General features: G+C 39.9%; 1 protein-coding gene across 3 annotated transcripts in view; it reads right to left on the reverse strand.

Annotated features, from left to right (window-relative positions):
* Positions 1–20,763, reverse strand: part of LOC121954911 (inactive phospholipase D5) — a 70,033-nt gene that overhangs the window by 30,177 nt on the left and 19,093 nt on the right. Inside the window, exon 1 of one of the 3 annotated variants that reach the window (XM_088086974.1) lies at positions 19,440–20,014. The exons of the other annotated variants lie outside the window; for them this stretch is intronic. Within the exon in view, the coding sequence (XP_087943100.1) occupies positions 19,440–19,445 (6 nt within the window). The 5' untranslated portion in view covers positions 19,446–20,014. Of the gene's footprint in view, positions 1–19,439; positions 20,015–20,763 lie in introns of those variants that run through there. 3 annotated transcript variants of the gene reach the window in all.

The raw sequence follows: 20,763 nt of genomic DNA on the forward strand, positions 1-20,763 counted from the left end.
TTCAAAGAGGTTTCTCCATCCATCACTGCTTCATGACTGCAGCATCTTGCCTACAGGGAACAAGATGTTTATCTGCTGTCACCTGGCCTGATACCAAAGACAGTTTGTGTCAGTTTGATTTGTTGCTTGCTGGATTTATTTTCTGATACCTTCCAGATAGCCAAAATGACCTGGCCCAGTGGAGTCTTGGCTGAGACTCAGGATGAGTGAAGCCCCATAATTGGGCAGAATAAACTGCCTGATTCCGGCTGCAGTCACTGGGCTTTTATCAAAAATTTCCTGGCCCAGCATCGGCCCAAACTCGGCACAGTGGAGGAAAAAAGTCGGGCTGAATCAGGTTGCCCGACTCAACTGAGACTTAGCATGAATAATGCCCCATAATCAGGGGAAATAGACCGGTGTGATTCCATTTGCTGACATTGCCATTATGAGGACATCACAACCTAATCGTTAACAAAGAACAATCTCAGAAACCAATACTGTATCGCCACTGATAAAGCCTCTTGGGGAAACAGCCAGAATTTCAGGGGATTCTGGTTTAGGCATTGGATATCCAGGCCAGGACTTCCTATTCTGTGCATCAGTCATTATTTACAGATCAATATAGCAACTTGAAAGAGATCCAGACAACATTTTGGCTAATCCCTGTAAACAGATACCTGCATATCACTGCAGATAAATTACAAAAAAAGAAAATAAATAAAAGCTAGATTATCATTAGACAATAGGTGATGGGTTACCAGATTGCATGGTCAATGCATCATGTCTGTTTTGTTCTCCACTGTTACCAAAGTCCACTCAAATATGACTTGTCAGTATTATTCGGACTACAAAACAACAACAGAATATCTCCGATATCAAAATCTTGTCCCATTATCTACAAATTCTGCAAGCATGTATCTGTTTCTAGAGATTAAACAAAGATTAGTTGCAGGCTGTACATTATTCTATTTTTCACTTGGTTTTACTTTGAAATCAATACTGTAGAGAAAGACAGCGGAGCAGGAAAATGTAACTAAAAAAAATGACAGTGAGCTGCTCAGTTCGTGCTGTCAGAGCTTGTCACCTCTGAGCCGCTGCCTGCTCCCACCTTATGGAGAGTGACATGGAGTGCACCTCTCCAGAGAGACAGTGTGCTCTTTGTTCATCTCACCGACTGTCTGCTCGGGTCTCCTGAGTGAACACAGGGCTCTGCCAGCCGGATGAGCAGTCAAACAGATCTGCGCTTACTCAGGCACAATCACAGCAGCTTTAAAAGGATGTGACTTCATTATAACAAGGCTTCACTGAGAGAGAGCGCTGTGATAATCAAGACTTTCTGTCATCCAGGTCAAAGGGTTTCTAGTAACTTTAAATGCAGCTGGCCATGCTGTGCAAAGTTCACCAGAGTTTTGGCCTCTTGTGTGAGCAAGAAATGACTTCTCGACTACAAAGCAAATCCAGCTGACTTTGAGTTACAGAGTGCAGTGGCCGGTTGGCTGAAGGCCTTTTTTCCATCTCTGGTTAATTTGAAAAAGGAGTGATCATCTCAGCTTGACTCTGCTGGTCAAATAAAAGAAAGAAACGGATGACCAGATTCTTGGCGCTGGGTTTGTGATGGCTGTGAGCCCAGACCTACATATCTTTGAAGATTTTCCATTATCAGTCTGTTTGACAGCTCTGTCAAAACTTGTGCATTTATAGATCTGCTCGTGTCTGTGTTGATGACTGTGGAACAGAAACTGTTACTAGAAACCTTTGTAGTTATTCATTTATTTAAACAAGTTATAAATATAAAATCTACTTGTGTATACTGTGTAGAACAATGAGTCAGAGTAATTCTATGAAAGGTTATCTCATGTTGACAAGAGAAGTGCAAGCTACTGTGCATCCTTACAAGTTTTTCAGCCTATTCTCACTCTCAACTCGTCAAATACCCGCTTTGTCAGTAATCTTAGTTACATACCGACACCTGGAGGCACCTTTTGATTATTGTGATCAGTTTTTCATTATTTAGTTTCAAGATATATAATTGCAGCAATGATAGATGTGACATATAGCATTGCAGTAAAAAGTTAAAACTAAACAAAACCAAATTAATAGCGACACTTATAGCAGGATACCTGAGTTTTCAATATAATACTTCAGCCCGCTCGTCCTTTGTCTTCACTGCACATTTCACAGGATATTTCGCGAAGCCACATGCAAATGCATGCAATTATTTAAGCAAGGTAATTTCTCTAAAAGTTGCTGAGTATAAACCTGTGTGAACATCAACCAATACCTCAAAGAGTCCTTGCAGACAACAGACCACATAATGTGCTACTATAGCGGTAGTGACACATGTCACTTGGCATATCTCACATGATGTTATATGATGTTAGGAACTACATGTTTTTAAACCAAGCCATGTTTTTTTTTCAATCTTAACCATAGACTTTTGTTGCTTAAACTTAAGGAAATAAACCTAAAAACGAAGGACTTCAGCTACATTGTACATAGACACAGTGTATATAAACAGCATAAACTGGCATGCTGTCACTGAATGGCCAAAACTGGTGCAGATCATGATAGGTCTACTTACTAAGCACAGTTTATATGAATTATTTTCTGAACTGAAATTGCCATTTTGTTTTACTTCATTCATTCACCCTGACAGGCTATTGGACACACAGTCTTGTTTTGACTTTGAAGTCATGTGTCCATCCAAACAACGTAATTTTGGGGGAGATATACTTATTTGTTAATCATCTGAGAGCCAGACAGAGAGAAGATCAATACCTTGTGTCTGTACGCTAAATATTAAAAATAAAACCAGAGCCAGGAGACCATTAACTTAGATTAATTTAAGGAAAGAAAGTAAGAGAAACGGCTCGGCTGTCTTTGTCAGCCTCATGATGATACCAAGTAACTGCTCACAACTTTCTTCTTCCTCCACTAAATAACCAAATTTTTACCCTGTGAAATGTCATACTTCCCCTCATGGTGCATTTATTACTGTTATGCCTTGCTTTATGTTAAACAATCCCTGTGTCATGGCATTTTGATGCTTTTTAATCTTGGTAGCTCAGATGTAATTAAAAAACATTGCCATGCACCCAAGGGTCCAGATGGCCTTTTGCTTACAAGGCATGAAAATGTATTATGGGGATTTTATTATGGACAATAGCTTTTTCTTTGGAGGTTTTTATGCATGCTTTGATGGTCAAAGGCTGACGGTGGCATTGTACATCCTCTGTATAGTCCTTCAGGATCTGCTCATAGCCAATACAAAGATAAATAGACTGAAGTCATTATTCATGTCTCTCGCCTCTACACAGCCATGTGTAATGAAAATTATTTTGCTAACCCAAAAAAAGGTGTCTGGCTTAATTCCAACTTCTGTCTTTTTCACTTTTCAGTCTGAATCCACCCAACATCATTGGAGCGAATCAATAGCGCAGGAACACCATCCATCTTTAAGACAGGTACACACAGGAGAGCATGAGCTGAAATACTGAACAGGAAGAGCCAACATGTTAGACACTAAACTTTTATACCATTCAGTTAAACCAACAGGGGCAAAAAAGTTTTCCACAAAGTTCTTCAACTGAAAAGACAAAAACTATCTCACACTATGAATACTACTCTTTAAAGGCAGGCAGTATTATTAGCAGTATTATTGTGACAGGAGTCAAAACACATTTTAATGTGACAAAAATTTCAACTTTTTCAGATTCTTAGACCAAATCAACTCTTGCAATACCCTATGCAGTGTTCTTGTTTCCAAGGTGGCTTTTAACGAGGCTAATGATCCCATTAAAGTGCGGTTATAAATCTGTGTGAATGCAATCACACCACGGCAGTACCTCGTTTTCTTTTATCACTCTCCTCTGTAATGTTGTACAATCAGCTGCTGCTCTCGGTGAGAATTTACCACAAAGATGAGCTCCTGCATATGTGTGTACGATAGATTCTCTGCCAGAGGGAAACTGTGCTTTCATGTGGTCCTTGAAGTTTGAATGTTTAAGAAAAGAGAAAACTTTGTGGCATGGTTCCAGCAACAAACTACTGCTAGTTCAATGTATGGAAATACTTTTAAACCTCCTGTAACTGATTTTTATGGCCATTTGGAGGCAACACCATGAGCTGTTAGCACAGCCTGGTCTCACTCCTACAGCGTCAAATAAGCTGCTTGGGCAGTGTCCCCGATGTCCACTATAATGACATCGGGGACACCATTTAGCACCATTTAGAGATGCACCGGGCTCTTCACCAATTCCAAGGTAAACCCATTTCCCACATTATTACATGTTCAAAGTAATAGACATATTTACCAGTCGCTGGATTCCAGACCCAGGTTACCCAGGAGAGGGATGTTCAAGACCAGGAAACAATAATTAGTTCCTGTGTTTGTGGCACTAAAAGCTGTGTGTCTTTTGGTGACTTCCGAAGTCTTTTTTTAGGCATAACCAAGTGATTTTGTTGCCTAACCCAATCAATGTTCCCTTGCATGAATCACCTGACCTGACTAATGGTTACCATGATCTCTTGCTATCCATTTTGTTGCCTAAACCTAACCCCTTCTTATTGCTGTGTTTATGCCACTAAAATTCTGGTGTTTTTTGTGACATCTGCAATTTTTTTGTAATCATCATGAGGAAGCTTTCTTGCTTAAACTTAGTCACCAACTCCTTCTTCATCAACAAACAACTCAAAAGCATGCCCCCAGTATCATTTTAATAACACCTGGGGCTTCTGCCCAAGCTGCAAATAAGAGAGTAAAGAGATCACTTTGGTAAATACAACATCAACATATATTCAGCTTTATAAAAGTGATTTTGCAAATGTTAGTAGACACAGCTGCTCTTCTCCTACAGAATGCAAGTCCAATATTCACTCTTCTGGGCTCCACCAATTCCTGAGGCAAAATGTCTCACTCTTCAGCTGCTAAATGTTCCACTATGTTCGCAGCTACAGTTTTCTTATTCTGTCTGTGTGCTGTTTGGTGCTGAGCATGTTGCGTGTGATCAGTTTTTCAAGCGTTTTTGCTGAAAACAGCAGCCTGCTGCGGCTGATAACAACCCTACAAGAGCGATGAGAGTGAACCAAAACAGAAAAGTTGTGGAGCGGACAGCTAAACAATGAGCTTAAACTCACTGAAACAGCTGCTGTGTTGCCTTTCTCATAACACATAGTTATTATCCATTGTTGATATAAAATATTGACGACAGCGGCTTTACGGTAATAACTGAAATTTTATTGAAAGCAATTGTGGATACTTTCTAATCAGACACAGTGCCAATTTAACACCATTAATGTGTGGTACTGTAACTTCTTATGTATATTGTATAGTTTGTATTCATGTTAATTAATGTGCCTCAGGTATCCACAAAACGAAATATGGTCACACATCTACACAGGCACGCATACGCTCATTCTATTTCTTGGGGTTGACACCGTTATATTTCATTCTGCTTTTGTTTTTTGTCCCTTAATTCAATTTATGTGACAAATGACTTCTGGTACTGGATCCTGCTTTGTGCCTGTTCCTGTACCGATGAGACTTATAAATAAAGTTGCTCTAAATTGAATTGCATCTGTGCTGATGAAAGACTGTGTTCCTCGCTAGAAGCTGAAGGCGAAGCCATCCATCACTTCTCAAGGCAGTCTGGGGACGAGCGGGTGGGAGCTCGACAGTCCCAGCAGCTCCAATCTCTTTCAGATTTACTCTGACAGTCATGCACCCTCGTACCTACTCTCTAAAAAAAACTCATCAATTCTTGCTCAACTGGGAGCTGTGCTCTCAATCTGTTCATCCTATTGCTCTATCCGCATCCTTTATCCCCGGATCTATTCACCGATTCCCACTTGGGTCTTGCTGGCACTGGAGGTTAGCACATTGGATTGTTCAGAGTCCTGCTGAAATTATCCTCCATCCAGTCTAATCTGCTGTGTCATGTTTTCACAAGGGAGGCTGCGGATACAGAAGCTGTGTAGCTCATGTGTGGAATACATGCAGGGAAACTCTTTGTTGCAATGAAAGCAGTAATTTATGATTTCAATTGCTTCTCACAGGTTGCAAAATGGATCCAGGCTGACAGTCAGTTTAGACCAGAGACTAATTTATGTCTGAAGGCACCACAACAAGGACTGAAACTGAAACTGATGCAACTCCCTTATAGAGGACACTAGAACTGACTGGTTTCTGTGAACTAGTGGGAATGAACCTACTGCCCTTGCTTGGACGTGTATAGTTGTGATCCAGCCAATCAGGGCTGATTAATAGTTGCACAATGGGACCGATGAGTGATTTAGAATTTCAGCGATGATCTGTTTACAGATGCTTCATCTTCATGCTTGTCAGGTATTCATCTAACATACTTATAACTGACACTGATGTTCTACATCAGTACAATTACCAGTATTCATATCCAGGACAGCCTTCAGTGGTGGAAGACATATTCAGATATTTTAGTTAGGTCAAAGTAGCAATACTACAGTGTAAATAATACTTGTTACACATACAGGTCCTCAATGAAAATTATTTGCATATATTAGCATCAATATATACTAAAAGCTGGGGTAGGCAGAATTTGGAAATACACCTTTGTCTCTGTTCTAAGCCCCTCCCACCAGATGACCACAGGCATTTGCATATGCTTCATACATTAACCCAGTGTGTCCCATACACTGATTTATTTAACACTTTGAAACATGGGAAAATTGTCTTAATTTCTTTCAAAAACATGAAAAGAGTTTTTTCAAAGTTGACGTCCTTCCATTAAGCCTATTTTATATTGGCAGTTTCAGTTTGCACATTTTGAGGTTTAATGGAAACCTGCATATTGACACAGGTTTTGTTTAATTTATGTCAGAGTCTTTTTGATAAGTTCATCTTCCTTTTCTGGTTGCTTTGCAGTGTAGGCAGTTGCTGACAATGCTGGAGTAGCAACTTTTTCTGCAGGACTGTCTGCCATCGAATCAGTCTTTCACTGAGGTGCACGCACATCTGCATGTGCAGGACAGCCAATAGGAACGCCCTCTCTCTGAAATGACCTGTGATTGGTCAAAGTCTCCCATCGTGAGCTAGATTTATTTTAAAACAGAGCCAAGAAGAGGTGCAGAAGTCTTGTGTTTTCTCAGATGACTTAAATTACAATGCTACTTGAATTATGATCTGAATCTGCAAAGAAACTTGTCATGAATTAATAGTAGCTGAGTAAAATTATGTTTCCCTCTGAGATGTGGTGAAGAAGTATAAGTAGTATAAAATGGAAATACTCAAGTCAAGTACAACTCCTGCACTTGGGTTAATGTATGCCAGTGTGTCATCTTCTGAAGGCCTGGCAGGTGAAGCACTGCAGCCGGTCCCTCCATCTCTGTAGCTTTTGGCTGACCTTTTCTCCGACCTTTTCAATAACTGATTTACCAGAGAAAGGTCAGCGTCCATCTTTGTAGACAAACGCCATCGCTGGCCTTGATGTTGACCTGTGAATGCTGACATACACTCCTAAAACGCTGCAAGTATTTGTGAGAGACAGGGAGACAGACAAGAGGTTGGAGAGGTAGAGGCGGAGAAATCATGAGGGTGATTCATGAAGAGAGGATGAAAGAGTGACAGGATGATGAATTTAAGGACACATATCATGCTGCTATTCTTGTGAAAGCAAAACTTTAAATATTTTTTTTAAATCAGTGAAAGGAGAGAATTACAGCACTGTGGGTTTTCAGTCATTGTAATGTTTGACATTTGAGGTCACGGTGGAGGCATTTCAGCAGATGTATGTTTGAATTTTTTCATTGGATTTCATTAGTGGCCTGTTTTTTTATATTTTGTAGCATTTTTATTGCTGTAAATCTACAATCATGACACTTTTTTTTGGCAGAACAGAATGTGAGTGACCTTTACTTTGCCATGAATGTGTTGTTCAATGTCACCAAGGCTGTTACTTCTTTCACAAGGAGTCCTTGTATCTTTGTCGTTGTTAAACCACATGTTACTTCAGTGCACCAAGGACTTGAATATGTCTGTGAACTGCTTGTTATAGCTGTTTTTGTAACAAGAAGTAGATACGACTCTGCCTGATAGCACTACTGCAATCTTTTTCTCTGCACAATTTCTGGACTCTGCGGTGAAATCTCCAAATATCTTGTTGTGTATTCATGTTAATAAAATACACTGCTTTTTCCTTTCACAGCAGCTACAATGGCATCATGCACCCCATCTACTTTCCCTCACTCTCTTTCTCTCTTTTCTTGCAAAGCCGGTGTTCCCATTGATCCAAGCTGGGCTTTTAAAATCAATAAGTCAATTATAGTTCCATTAAAATGACATGAGAGCCCTGCTGACCCATGATGAGGCCTGAGACAACCGTTAACTCGCCCAGTCAACCCTCCATCGCTCCTTTCCAGCCCTGTTCAAGCCGTCCTCTTTGTCCAGTTTTTAATCTGGCAGCATCTGGTTGCATAACACAGGCACAACAGCACTGCATGCTTTGTCTAAGCCAAAGAATGTCTTTGTCACACTCGACACTCTAAGTATTTAGTTATATGCACGGCACTGAGTGCTTTGAAAAACAGTGGAAAGGCTTTTTTTTCCTTTTTGGCCATTTCAACAATCAGAAAGAAGGAAATATGTGTCAGGAGTTTATCGCCTCCACTTCTTTTGTCCCGTTCAGAGTCTGAACTATTCCCAGTACAGTTTGAGTGCATCCGAATAGCATCCTCTCTGTTTAATCTGTTTTCCTGCATGTTGAAGAGATGGGAATAAATCATCATTATTTGCATAGTCATTCCACTCTTTGCAGACCTTAGTTATGTTTCTTTTTCCTGACTGATTGCTAACATTACGCTGTGCTTAATACTCACTTAAACCTGCAATAACTGTATTTTGGCCACTTGGAGTGGGTTGATATTTTAGACTTGTAAGCAAACAGTTGCTTCATTATGCATCCAGCAATTACAGAGCAACATCAGCATGCATTTGGAGTTGCATTTGTGTCCACCTGGTGAATGTTAAATCTAATAGTCACACTCTTTCAGCTCTTTTTTTTAATCTCTACCAATTCCTGCAGGAAATCTCTGGCTCTTTAGCTGCTAACTGCTCTTCTGTGTTTACTAGCCGGCCTCTTATTGTGTCTGTTTGCTGTTTAGTGCCTAACATGTAGTTTACAGTGAGTCTTTGGAGCTTTTTAGCTGAAAACAGTTGCCATACAGCAACTGAAAACGACACTCTGAAAGGGGCGAGAGTGGACTGCACAGCTAAACAGTCAGCTGAAACTCTCTTTAAAGCTTTGAAAAGTCAAAGGGGGCAACAGATTTGAGTGATAATTCTTGTAGGCCCGTCACTATGTTTTAAAGTCATTTAATTTGTTTATATAAAAAAATTAATTATAGGTGTGAAAATAAGAAGTGATTTGTTTCCATTAGTGCATTTGAAATATTTAATCTACTAAATGAGTTTTTTTTCTTAAGATGCTGATAGTTAATAAAATTAGTTGTAATTTGGATTGGACGGTATTCTATGGCTCTTTAGAAGCATGGTTGTTTTATTTAATGTACATATTTTATTAATTATTGGTGGTACTGGTGTGATTTGATTCCTTTTTGGTTGGCTGTTGCAGCCTGTGACTTGAGTATAGAGATGTATTTGGTTTACAGAGGTCATTGATCGTAATGTTGCTTTCTCAAAAAAAAAAAGAAAGTTAGTGCTGACTGTCAGTGTGTTGAGTTTAAAATTTTGTTTTCAAATCAATCTGCCTGAATATTATTAAGACTTGTAGACCAATCTCCACTCAGCTGCCATCATGAAGTCAAATAGCAAATTTCATTTGTTTGTATTGTTATATATGCAATTACATCCATTATACTGTTACTTCAGAGTTAACTGTACTCACCATTTTTTCTCCACCACACAAATACATATTCATCTGTAATTAGAAACTATGAATATGAAATGTTTAATTGGCTTTATCTTTGGCCATTCTGTCTTTCTAAATCAAACAGTAATTCCATTTTTTTAAATTGTGTTTTCTTTCCTTGGAGAGCAGTGTGTAACTATGTTAAGAAAAGTTATAAACAGATTAAGTTTATTATTATCATCAGTGCTATTCTGCAGAGTCCGCTCTGCCTGTCTTATTCTCTCCACCACATACACACAAAAACATCTCCTGCAGACATGCAACTATCTGAGGCAGCACTTCAACCCTCCTCTTTCACAACTTCTTTACTGTCAAAACAGATCTGATACTCCAAACTATCAATAATATGTTTGTGATATCACTCTTACAATATGCTCCTGCTGGTGTAGCGATACATGAGCTACGTGCTTTTTGTTGACTCCAGTACTCACAGCGTTCTCGTCTTACTAAAAAGTAGATGTTTTTGCAGACCCCTGCATTTTTTCTCCACGCTTCCGACGGCGTTTCCTGCCACTGCATATCCATAATAGCGAGTGTATCCTATTGCCATTGGTCACGTCACTACCAGCTCACTGCTTGTGCATGTGTTGTGTATGTGTGTGCGTCCACGTGTTTGTGGTGGAATCAGCAGGATGTTCAATTACACTGGCTCAGCTGGTGTATAGACAAAGAGGATGGTTTACTGAGTACCCACACACACACATGATCATACCCACTCAAGCACGCACATCCTTTGTGAGCCAAAAGTGTTTCATTAAAGCTCTGCCAGTAGAGCTGCTTGGGCTTGATCCCTTGACAAGCCACAGGCCTTGGCTAAATTACCACGATGGCAAGGAACAAAGAAAGACAGAGAGAGAGAAAGAGAGAGGGAGACTGCCATGAATCGATTCACAATAGGGACTCGGCTCCTCTTCTTTAATTACACTGGATTTTTGATGGCCGAGTGAGGACAAAATCAGCAGCTAAAACAGGATATCAGACAAGCAATCATCAAAGCAATATGTCCTGTTTCCCAAATGCACATGAAAAACAAACAACTAGCACAGCTCAGTTACTCAATTCAGGTCCAAACATCTACCTTTTTCCCTTCCTCAAAGTCAGAGCTGTTTTTTATAAGCCCAATAAAGCGATCACCTTGGGGACACAAAGATGAACTGTTCTCCAGAAGGGCCTTCTGCCCAATATCTGCAGTGCAGCTAAAATAAAGCTGAGCAACAACTCTTCACCGTGACCTTTTCCCACAGACTTGTAGTCCCTACAACTCTACATGATACAGGACTTTGTGAAGTACAGCAGTTTTTTGTCTGTGCATCTGTGCTTCTGGTGCTTCTCTGTGTGTAAAATACAACCCAATTGCCAGCACAATGTTGCTACTGTACAATTTTTCTGCAAGCCACGGATATAATACATTTCTGCGGTTCATATGTAGTGGATATGTTAAAACTGTACATTTTGTAACATTTCAATTTTTAATTTTCAATTTTGCATTGTGGTTAGTTTCAAGCACAAAAAAACTTGGTTAGGGTCAGGAAAACATCATGTTGGGGCTTAATATTCCCATTTTGTTGCAACAAACACAGCTGGAAATGTCTAAATGTGTCATTAAAAATACCCAGTTTTGTCACGAGAAATGCAGCCAAAATGTCCTGAGATTTGTTAAAAATATACCCAGTTTTGTTGCAACAAACCTGACTGGAAATGTCTTGACGTGTCATTAAAATACCTGGTTTTGTTGTAACAAACATGGCTGAAAATGCTCCAATATGTCATTTTACATACCTAGTTTTGTCTCAACAAACACAGCTGGAAACATCCCAACGTGTTGTTGAAAATACCTGCTTTTGCTGTTCGTTTGGAACAGTGGTTTACTGCTGTCCGCTGTTTGCAAGCTATCTTGCTTGCTGTTAGGTGTCATGCCATCCACCATCCCCTTCTTCTCCTGATGTGAATGGTACGTATGAAATGTGCAAATATAACTAAGGTTTGCAGAAACGTACAATGCCAACATTTTATTATGGCTGGTGTGATCACAGCAACATAATAAGTGTGTGACTCTCATACACAAACTGAATCCCTGCAGCAGCTCTTTGACAATGTGTCAGTTGACAGAAACAATGTGCGTGTTTACTGGTCCGGGTGTGAGTGGCTTATATTTCTGGGTGTCTGCGTAATGCTGTCAGCGTATCAAGCCTTTACAGCGTTGCTGGAAATTTCGGTTGGACGGTATATCATAACTAGTTCAGGCTGAAATATTGAATAACTATTGAATTGTTTTTTTTTTCTTGGTGATTTTTTCTTGAAGATTTCTCCCTTACCAACGTAAGATTGATATCCTGGGGTTTTAGTGAAATATCTCCACAACTTGTGGGTGGATTATCATGTAACTCGGTACAAATCCATGATGCCCAGAGGATGACACTTAATGACTTTGGTGATCCTTTGATTTTTCCTCTATCAATCAAATCAAATCTTTATTTGTATGGCACTTTTCATACAAAGAGTAACACAAAGTGCCTCACAGAGATTAAAAACAATAACAGAAATGAAAAACATTAATGAAAATCAAGAAAAATACAGACAGCCTGACCCTCCCACCCCCACCTAGACGTACGCAACAACACACACACAATCATGTAGATATTCCCACACATATTCGCAAAGGCACCCGAACATCCACCCTTACCACCCACACACACGCACACATACACCAACACACACCAATTGTTACTAAAGAGACATGGCTAGGCACTGAGACCTGAGGCGAGGGAGAAGCTACCACCACAAGGTTGACATTTGTGGGTATGTGTGTACACACATTCATTATCCCCTCAGGATGATGGTTGCCTTGTATATCCTGTGTCTTGTTGGAGTATTGGTTATGCATATCCTCAGAAATGAACGCAACGTGACAACAACTTGACATTAATACAGTTGCTTTTGATTGATGCTAACTTTTACCTTGAGCAGAGTGTATGACTGGATTTTATTGCGTGTCTGGCCTTGACATACTGTCAGCTTTCTTTACTTCATGCAGGCACCAGGGATGCTGATGCTCACAGTAATGAGCTGGCACTTCAAAAAGTTAAGTTGCAGGACAGGGAGAGAACTTTAAAATCACTGAGTCCAGACTTTTCTGCACTGATAATAAAAAAAAAACACAAAAACTTTACTTCCTGCACATCAGCTGCAGTTCTGCTGAGCCTCTCATCCAGATGTGCCTGTAAAAAGTGCGAGTTAATTTTATAGCAGTGTGTAAAATTGCTCTGCTCCTGGGAGACAAAGATAAGGTCTGTTGGAAATTACCTGTACACCAAAAAAGCTGAGGTGAAACAAGCATAAAAAATGGTCAGAGTGTCTGCTTTGCATAAAAGGTCTGAAATACAGACTTTATACAACATTTCTAATTGCAAAGCCACTGCTAACACTCCTGCTGCCATCTTTTTTTGACAAATTGATAATCTCTCTGCATATTGTGTCCTCTGTAGTTAATTGAAGTGATTTGAATGTAGCTGTTAATTGCACAGAGACAGCAGCTTAATGAGAATTGATGCAGAGTGAAGCTGTCATGAAATAGATGAGTTCCCACACTTAAGTCGTATAAAACACTGAACCATCAGAGACATGAATGCGACTGAGGAGCCTGAAAGCATGCTCAACATCAAGGACAAACACCCCAGAATCTAGCTGTGAAAAAATGTAGACCACTGGTTTCACAACAATGCCATCTGTCACACTGACAACAGCTATGAAACTGTAAAATTATACCAATGTATCATCACTGCAATGACATGTAATCTTGTCTCAAAATAATAAAGTTAATACAGGTCAATACACAAATTTCTGAAATGTGTGTACAATATATTAAGCTCTGTAAAAAGTGATTAATCAAGTTGTTTGATCAAAGAAAACACGGAGATTAAATTCCTGACGAATGCTGACCAATAGAGTCAACATCCTCCATCCTCCTACACAGCTGATGTAATAAAGGTCCATCCATAATTAATGCTTTGATAAATCAGGCTGTGCGTTCTCGGCTAAGATCTTGTAATGTTCTGAGAGGTGTCATTTGTTTTGCCTGGTTAAACCCTTGTTAGCTCAAGATGATGGATAATGTGTCTGCTCACAGTGCAGTATTGTGGTTTGTGTGTGTGTTTGTGTGTGTGTTTGTGTATGTGTGTATATGTGCAGTATTATGAATAGGGTGTTTAGAGCGACACTTGCTGCAAAAATGCTGTATTGTGTTACTGCTAATGCAAGTCAAACATTTCCTACTGGTGCAGAAAATGCAATGTGCAAAATGCAACGTTTTTTTTTAGTGAGCTCAGCACTTGCCGCTATCAAAAATGTTTATCAAAACTGTGTCTACAAAACAAGAAAATTGTGATTTTCAGCATTTTTTAAATTACAGTGGATCAGTTTGAAATACCACAGGGAGTAATGGAACAAGAAAAATAAGTAAAACTTGTCAAATACCAAATTGGTCAGTGGCCCATCACATCAAAATATGATAGGTGCCCCTCCTGAGTCAGTTTTGGACATTTGGGCATGTTGTGTCAATTTATACTCATTCCCCGCATTGTGTTTTTATAAAATAAACTTAAGTCTTCACAGGAAATGAAGAGTTTCCGCTCGCTAAATCTTTCATTAAGTCTTGTTCAAAATAATTTTAAAAAGTAGGTCAAAAAAATAAAATGTTTTGGGGATCTACTTCTCTAGGTTTAGTCAACAAAAGAACATATTTAATCATTAATTAATTAATTAATTCATTCATTCATTCATTCATTCATTCATTCATTGTCCGTAACCACTTGTCCTTGCAAGGGTCATGGGGAGAACATATTTAGGTTTAGAAAAACACACCACAGTTTGGATATGAATAAATATGCTTGTTACTAATGTGATGTAACATCACGTGACATACATCAAATATATCTTATGGCATACGTCACTGTGGTGGTATGCTACACACTATATTGTCATTAAATAACTTGACTTTTGGTTTCACATGGGAGACAAACAGCACTTTCCTGGGTGAAAGTGTAGAGTTTCTCACTCTTAATTCTGTAGTAGTTGCTGGGGAAGTCAACAGCGGTCACCACCCGGGTCATCTTATTCTGACACTAAAGGATGACGGGCCACTGACCAAGCTTCAGCATTTGACGAGTCGGAGGTGAGAGACTCATGCTGTGTGCAGCATAAAATCAGCACACACCTACACACACACACACACACACACAGGTTGTGACTTCCATTATTAATTCAGTAGATGGAGGGAATGTTTGCTACAGCTTCTCTGTTTTTGGATGTGGGATGCAAAGCAAAAGCGAGGCTTGTTTCCTAGGCTCCTTGAGGAAACCCAGAGATAAAAATGGCTCCCTTAGCTTTAAAATTTCAGACCTTAGTAACATCTGTATCAGATCTTCAGTAACACTTGGCTGAATTCTGACTCTTTCATTGTTTCTTAGGAAATTTTGATGCTACTATCCAAACGAGGGCTATTATCACTCACAGCTTAGACCTGTTAGTGCAAGAGACTCCTACATACTACATTACCCATGAGTCTCATCAGCTATTGCAGTGTATGAGACATCATGCTTGCTGCTCAACAGCACATTTGTCTTAGTGGTCCATGTGGTCTGCTTTCAGATGAGAGTGCAAAAGTGCAACTGAAGTTTGGAATAACAGAGTGTGATGTTTTTGTAGCAAAGCAAAAAGTTCTGATTATGGAGGTGGCAGATGAGTGTACAACGTGTCAACAATCTTTGTTTGTGTGACGGCTTTATTATTCAGTGTTTTCAGTGGGTTTAGTTGCTTATCTCACCACACTCAGTTTCTCAGCAAAATGGTAGTTTGAATAGGAATAATAGATTTTTGTCATGGCAGAAAAAAAGTAATTATTCACATTAACATTATGCAGCAAAATGGATGTTATTATTTCATTTTGTCAGTTCAAGGACCCTGGAATTATGTATGATTTCTCATATCCATGGCTCATTTGCACTGATTAATGTAAGCTCTATACTGTATTGTGCAACTTTGTATTTTTTACCATACAACAGATATCAGGACTTCACATTTTTATATCAGTTTAAATATTTGTCTGAATTTAAAAGAGGTGCAAAAATGTCCAAGGATTTCATTCACTTCATTGCAAAGCTTGTCAATATCTTGCCTCTGACTATATAACAAGTAAATCCTGCTGTTCTGCATCAAACTGCTGAAATGTCACTGACAGAATATCAAACTTTAAAAGGCTCCCTGAGTGACAGCCTAGACGCCGCAAACCACCCGTCCATAGGCATCGACTGTAGAGTGCGTTTTCATTTTTTTCTCCCAGCAGAGCTTATGTGATAATGTGAGGCATTCTTTCACAGTTTTTCACACACTCAGCACACAGGTAGCCGTTTGAGCGCTGTCCTTAAGTGACAGGATCAGGACATCACAGAATCAGCTCACAGGGCAGATGTCATGCGCTGCATTCTGAAAAGAGCATTATAATCAAACATTCACAGACAAAACACACATGCAGCATGCAAACTCCACACGCATGCCACCACAGTGCAGTGATAACATTAATCACACCATGTATGTACTAGTTGCAATGTTCACTTAAATATAGCACTACTAGTAAGCACTCAGAGTGCACAAACTTCTGTACAAGCTGCACAATCCTGTCAAATAACATTAAGTGTTTAAAGCAAATTAACGTGCCACCAAAGCTGGATCTGTATCAAAATAAACCAGCAAGCAGATGTAAAAGATAAAAGAGAACCCCTGGAATGAGTCCTAAAACCTAGTAATGAGTTAGCATTTTTGCACCTCTGGTTCCCTCATCTTAAAGTCACTGCAGTTTTTGAATTTGTTTTTGGTTAGATGCCTGAAATAAGGAAATCAAGAAATGGCCTGAAAAAATGCTTCAAAATTAAAATAATTTAAATATATAAATATGAATATAGTTCACAGGACATTTTTCCCAAGCTTGCTTTTTTAAAAAAAAATAGACTTCTACATCTACTAATCTCTTTTTCTGCGTCTCTCTTGTTTACTGTGCTGGTAATACTTCTTCTTTGATGCTCACAGTTTCAGCAAAATTAACTGAATGATTGAATTGTAGATCTGAGTTTTATTTCCATACTGACAAAACATATATACATTAAATACATTTTTTGTATATATATTGTATTGTATGCATGATCTCAGCAGCTACCTAAGGTTATCTTCAGCAGGTAGCCAACTACCTTTATACATCCAAAGAACTTCTATTCAAATGAACTGTATTGCAACCAGACTGGGCTTCTAATTGAGACAGGCCTTTATTTGTCAAAATGTGTCGCCACATTCAGCTAGTAAAAGGGACTGGGCATCTAATTGGGACTTGGCTCGAAGTTTTACTGTAAATTGAGACATGGAGGCACAGTCTGCCACAGGAACGAATCACTTGTTCTTTATTCGTCAAGGTTTTCCAGTCGAGTCTGCCACTTGTTGTTTCTCATCAAGAGTGGTACCAAATAAAACGCCACAGTGGGAGACAGCAGAGGGAATAATAACACAACAGTCTCTGCACACATCGTGCACTGAGTCAGCTGTAACCCTGAACTCATGCACTCTGTCCTTCAGTGTAAAAAGAGGCGAGGTGCGTCCAGGATGACCGTGTCTTTGAGGCAACATCATTCACGGTGAATGCACCAACGCTGGATCTGTCCCACTGTTTTTGACAAATAAGCAGGGAGCTAGTGGTTCGGTTGCCATGGATACCACTTCAGGTGTTTTGGGCTCTTCTGTCTGCTGGTGCTTTGCACCATGGTCTGACAGGCTTCTGGGTCTGTTTGTGTGTGTGTGCATGTGCACTAATGTGGGAGTGTGTGCCTGCGTGTACCCAGCATATTGATGCTGTCTGTGAGCAGCATTACGAAAGACTCTTCTCTCTCCGTCACGCCACCTTTTATCTCTGTGGTCTTCTCTCAGCGCTCTTCTCTTCTCTTCTCTTCTCTTCTCTTCTCTTCTCTTCTCTTCTCTTCTCTTCTCTTCTCTTCTCTTCTCTTCTCTTCTCTTCTCTTCCCAGATCTCACTGCCCATCCCAGTCTTCTATTCTGCCATTTTTGATCTTTCTCTCTCTCTTGCTCCGATCCCATCACTACCTCCTCTCCTCTCCTTCGTGTTCCCCACTGATAGACAGTCTGAGTGTAGTGGGTCAGACTATTTTGACCCAGCAGCTCCACTTTTAAGGCAGCACTTTGTGCACCCAGGCTGAAAGACGGATGGTACCAGGAGACACAGAGAGACAGATACAAAGAGGAAGAATCAAAGAGGGAGGCGGGAGGAAAGAAGGAGTAATGGTTTAGGGAAAACCTCGCTGTAAAAGTCTGATTTATAGTTGTCCAAGATGAAATGTCAGTAAAATACAATTACAGTAAAGCTCCTGGTCAGTTCACAGTGAGGTGAGCCCGGGTGAGCTCAGTCTGCTCATCCTTCTCTGGCGTTTATTAACTTGATTTGTGTTGTGATAAAGTATGTTATCAAATTACCATCTGATTAAAGCCCTGAGCGAGGCATTTTACAGTTGAAAAATGAACTTGTTGTCAGTGCTCTCTTGTGGACAAACTATGAAACACTTTTTCTTAATTGCCTCAAACTAATTTTGGCATTTCTGTACTGCAATTTCTTGTTAATTATCAGTCAACATGTACCCCAATATCACAACCCCATATCCTTTAAATTATGTTTCTTTACTACACTTTATTTACAATAAGCTAAACTCCATTTGTTATTTTTCATGAACTAATGATCTGTTTGGGATCAAATCTTCTTCTTACTATTGCCAAAAAGCAGTACATGGAAGGGAAAATAAAAGAAGATCATAGGACATTCAAAGTCTTGCTGGCTCTGCCCAGCAACAGAGACGCACTTCACAAGTCCCAAAAGTCTCACTGTAGAGGAGCTGTGACGCGAGACAGTGTTGCTACAATGTTGGCATCAGCATGTTTATCAAATGTACAACAGCAAACTATGTTAAGCCATAATTGAAATTATTTACATGACCAAGTCAAGATCAGAGCTGTCTTCTAGAATAACTTCAGTATGCAACGCATATGACTCACACACACAGATACACACACACGACAAGATGAGCCACTTCCCATGACACTATATGCAAGAATACCACCAACACAACTGTCTTCAGATCTTACAGTAAATTCATGACTCTCTCTTCACACACACACACACACGCACAAAAGCCACTTGAGTGTGAAGCACTTGAAGCCAAAGAACAGTCAGAACACCTGACACTTCCAGAGAGAAACATTATCACTTTCTCATTTACAGCACGCAGGTCGAGAGCACAACGTTATTCTCAGTTCAAGACCATTAGACAAGAAAATAGATAAATGGATGAATAGATAGACAGAGGAAAAGTGTAGGTAGATATTCAAAGTAGTGACGGCAAGCCACAAAGATAAATGCATTCATTTTTTTGGGGGGGGGGGCTGAAAGCCCAGTAACATTAACACAAATTCTCACGCATAAAAACTGAACAAATGTATAGTAAGAAGAGCTCACCTTCATGGTGCATCTTTCTGTCGCGAGTCCACCCTGAAATACATGTGCTTTTCTCTCTCTGTGTGTGTGTGTGTGTGTGTGCGTGTGCGTGTGTGTGTGAGATGAGAAAAACTAAAAGACTGTGTGTATGTGTGTGTGTGTGTGTGTGTGTGTGTTTGTGAGAGAGAGAGAGAGAGAGAGAGAGAGAGAGAGAGAGCTGTAAAATCTGTCGCTTCCCCCTCTTCCCCCTGGCGTCACAGGGAGGGAGTCGGTCTCTCTCCGCAGCAAAAATGTATAGATACAAGTGTGTGTGTGTGTGTGTGTGTCAGAGAGGGAAAGTGCTGCTCCTCCTGCCTGTTATATGAATGAAAACTCTACCATGGAGAGACACACCTTAATCCTAAAATGATGCCTCAGTCTATCCATCTATCTGTATATCCTCGACTCACACTTTTTCTATCATCCAGTACTCCTCTTCTCTCTGTTTCCTGTCCTCCCTCCTCCCTGTCTCACTTTCCTCTTCTCCTCTTGTCTCTCCGTATCGTGTGTTCGTCCAGCTCCTTCTAACTCTCCCTCTCCCTCCCTCCTCCTCTAATAGAAAGCTCACATTTCCCTGTTCTCTCATATAGAGGCTGAAAGAGGGAGGGAAGAGTGAATAAATAGATGGATGGTCCAGCTCTCCTCCTTTTTTTTATTCACTGCCACACATCCATTCGCCTCTCCTCTCAACCTGCTGTGCATGATAGTGAGCTGCCGATGCCTTTGCACTCACTCCATGTGATTAAAAACACACATTAAACACAGATTTTAAAATCAGAAATACAATAAATGTGCAGAAAAATGCCCTATTGATGCAGAGGCACAGGTAGAAAGCACACTTGTAGACATTCACATTGCTATAAACTGTTACAAAGTATTGTGTCACTGGATAACTGCATCCTTATTCACTATTTTTTTTTAACTTTTCTATAGTCAAGATTGCAATAACTCAAGACTCAGATACACTAATGCATCCTATTTCTTGCACCTGTTTGTGAATGTGACAGAAAGCTGTCTGGGTGCAGAAAAATATGCTTCATGGTATTCACAGTGAGCAAGCACAGATATCATGACATAATTTTTGGAGGTTAACTTCACACATTTTTAGCACATTGAAATGCAGCGCCTGTTCACACACAGAGCAGGGATAGTAAATCTTTTAATCTGCCCTGCAGCTGTGTGCTGATGCAGAGCGGCCGTCAGAGGGTGCTGTTACTCTTTGCAGGTCAGAGCCCATTCAGTGTAGAAGATATTAAGGAGAGAGTGGAAGAGTAGGACAGCATTATTGTTGTTTATTGTACTTCAT

The sequence above is a fragment of the Plectropomus leopardus genome, chromosome 13, assembly GCF_026936395.1.
Source record: "Plectropomus leopardus strain MGB_pleo_1.0 chromosome 13, ASM2693639v1, whole genome shotgun sequence".
NCBI lineage: Eukaryota > Metazoa > Chordata > Actinopteri > Perciformes > Serranidae > Plectropomus > Plectropomus leopardus.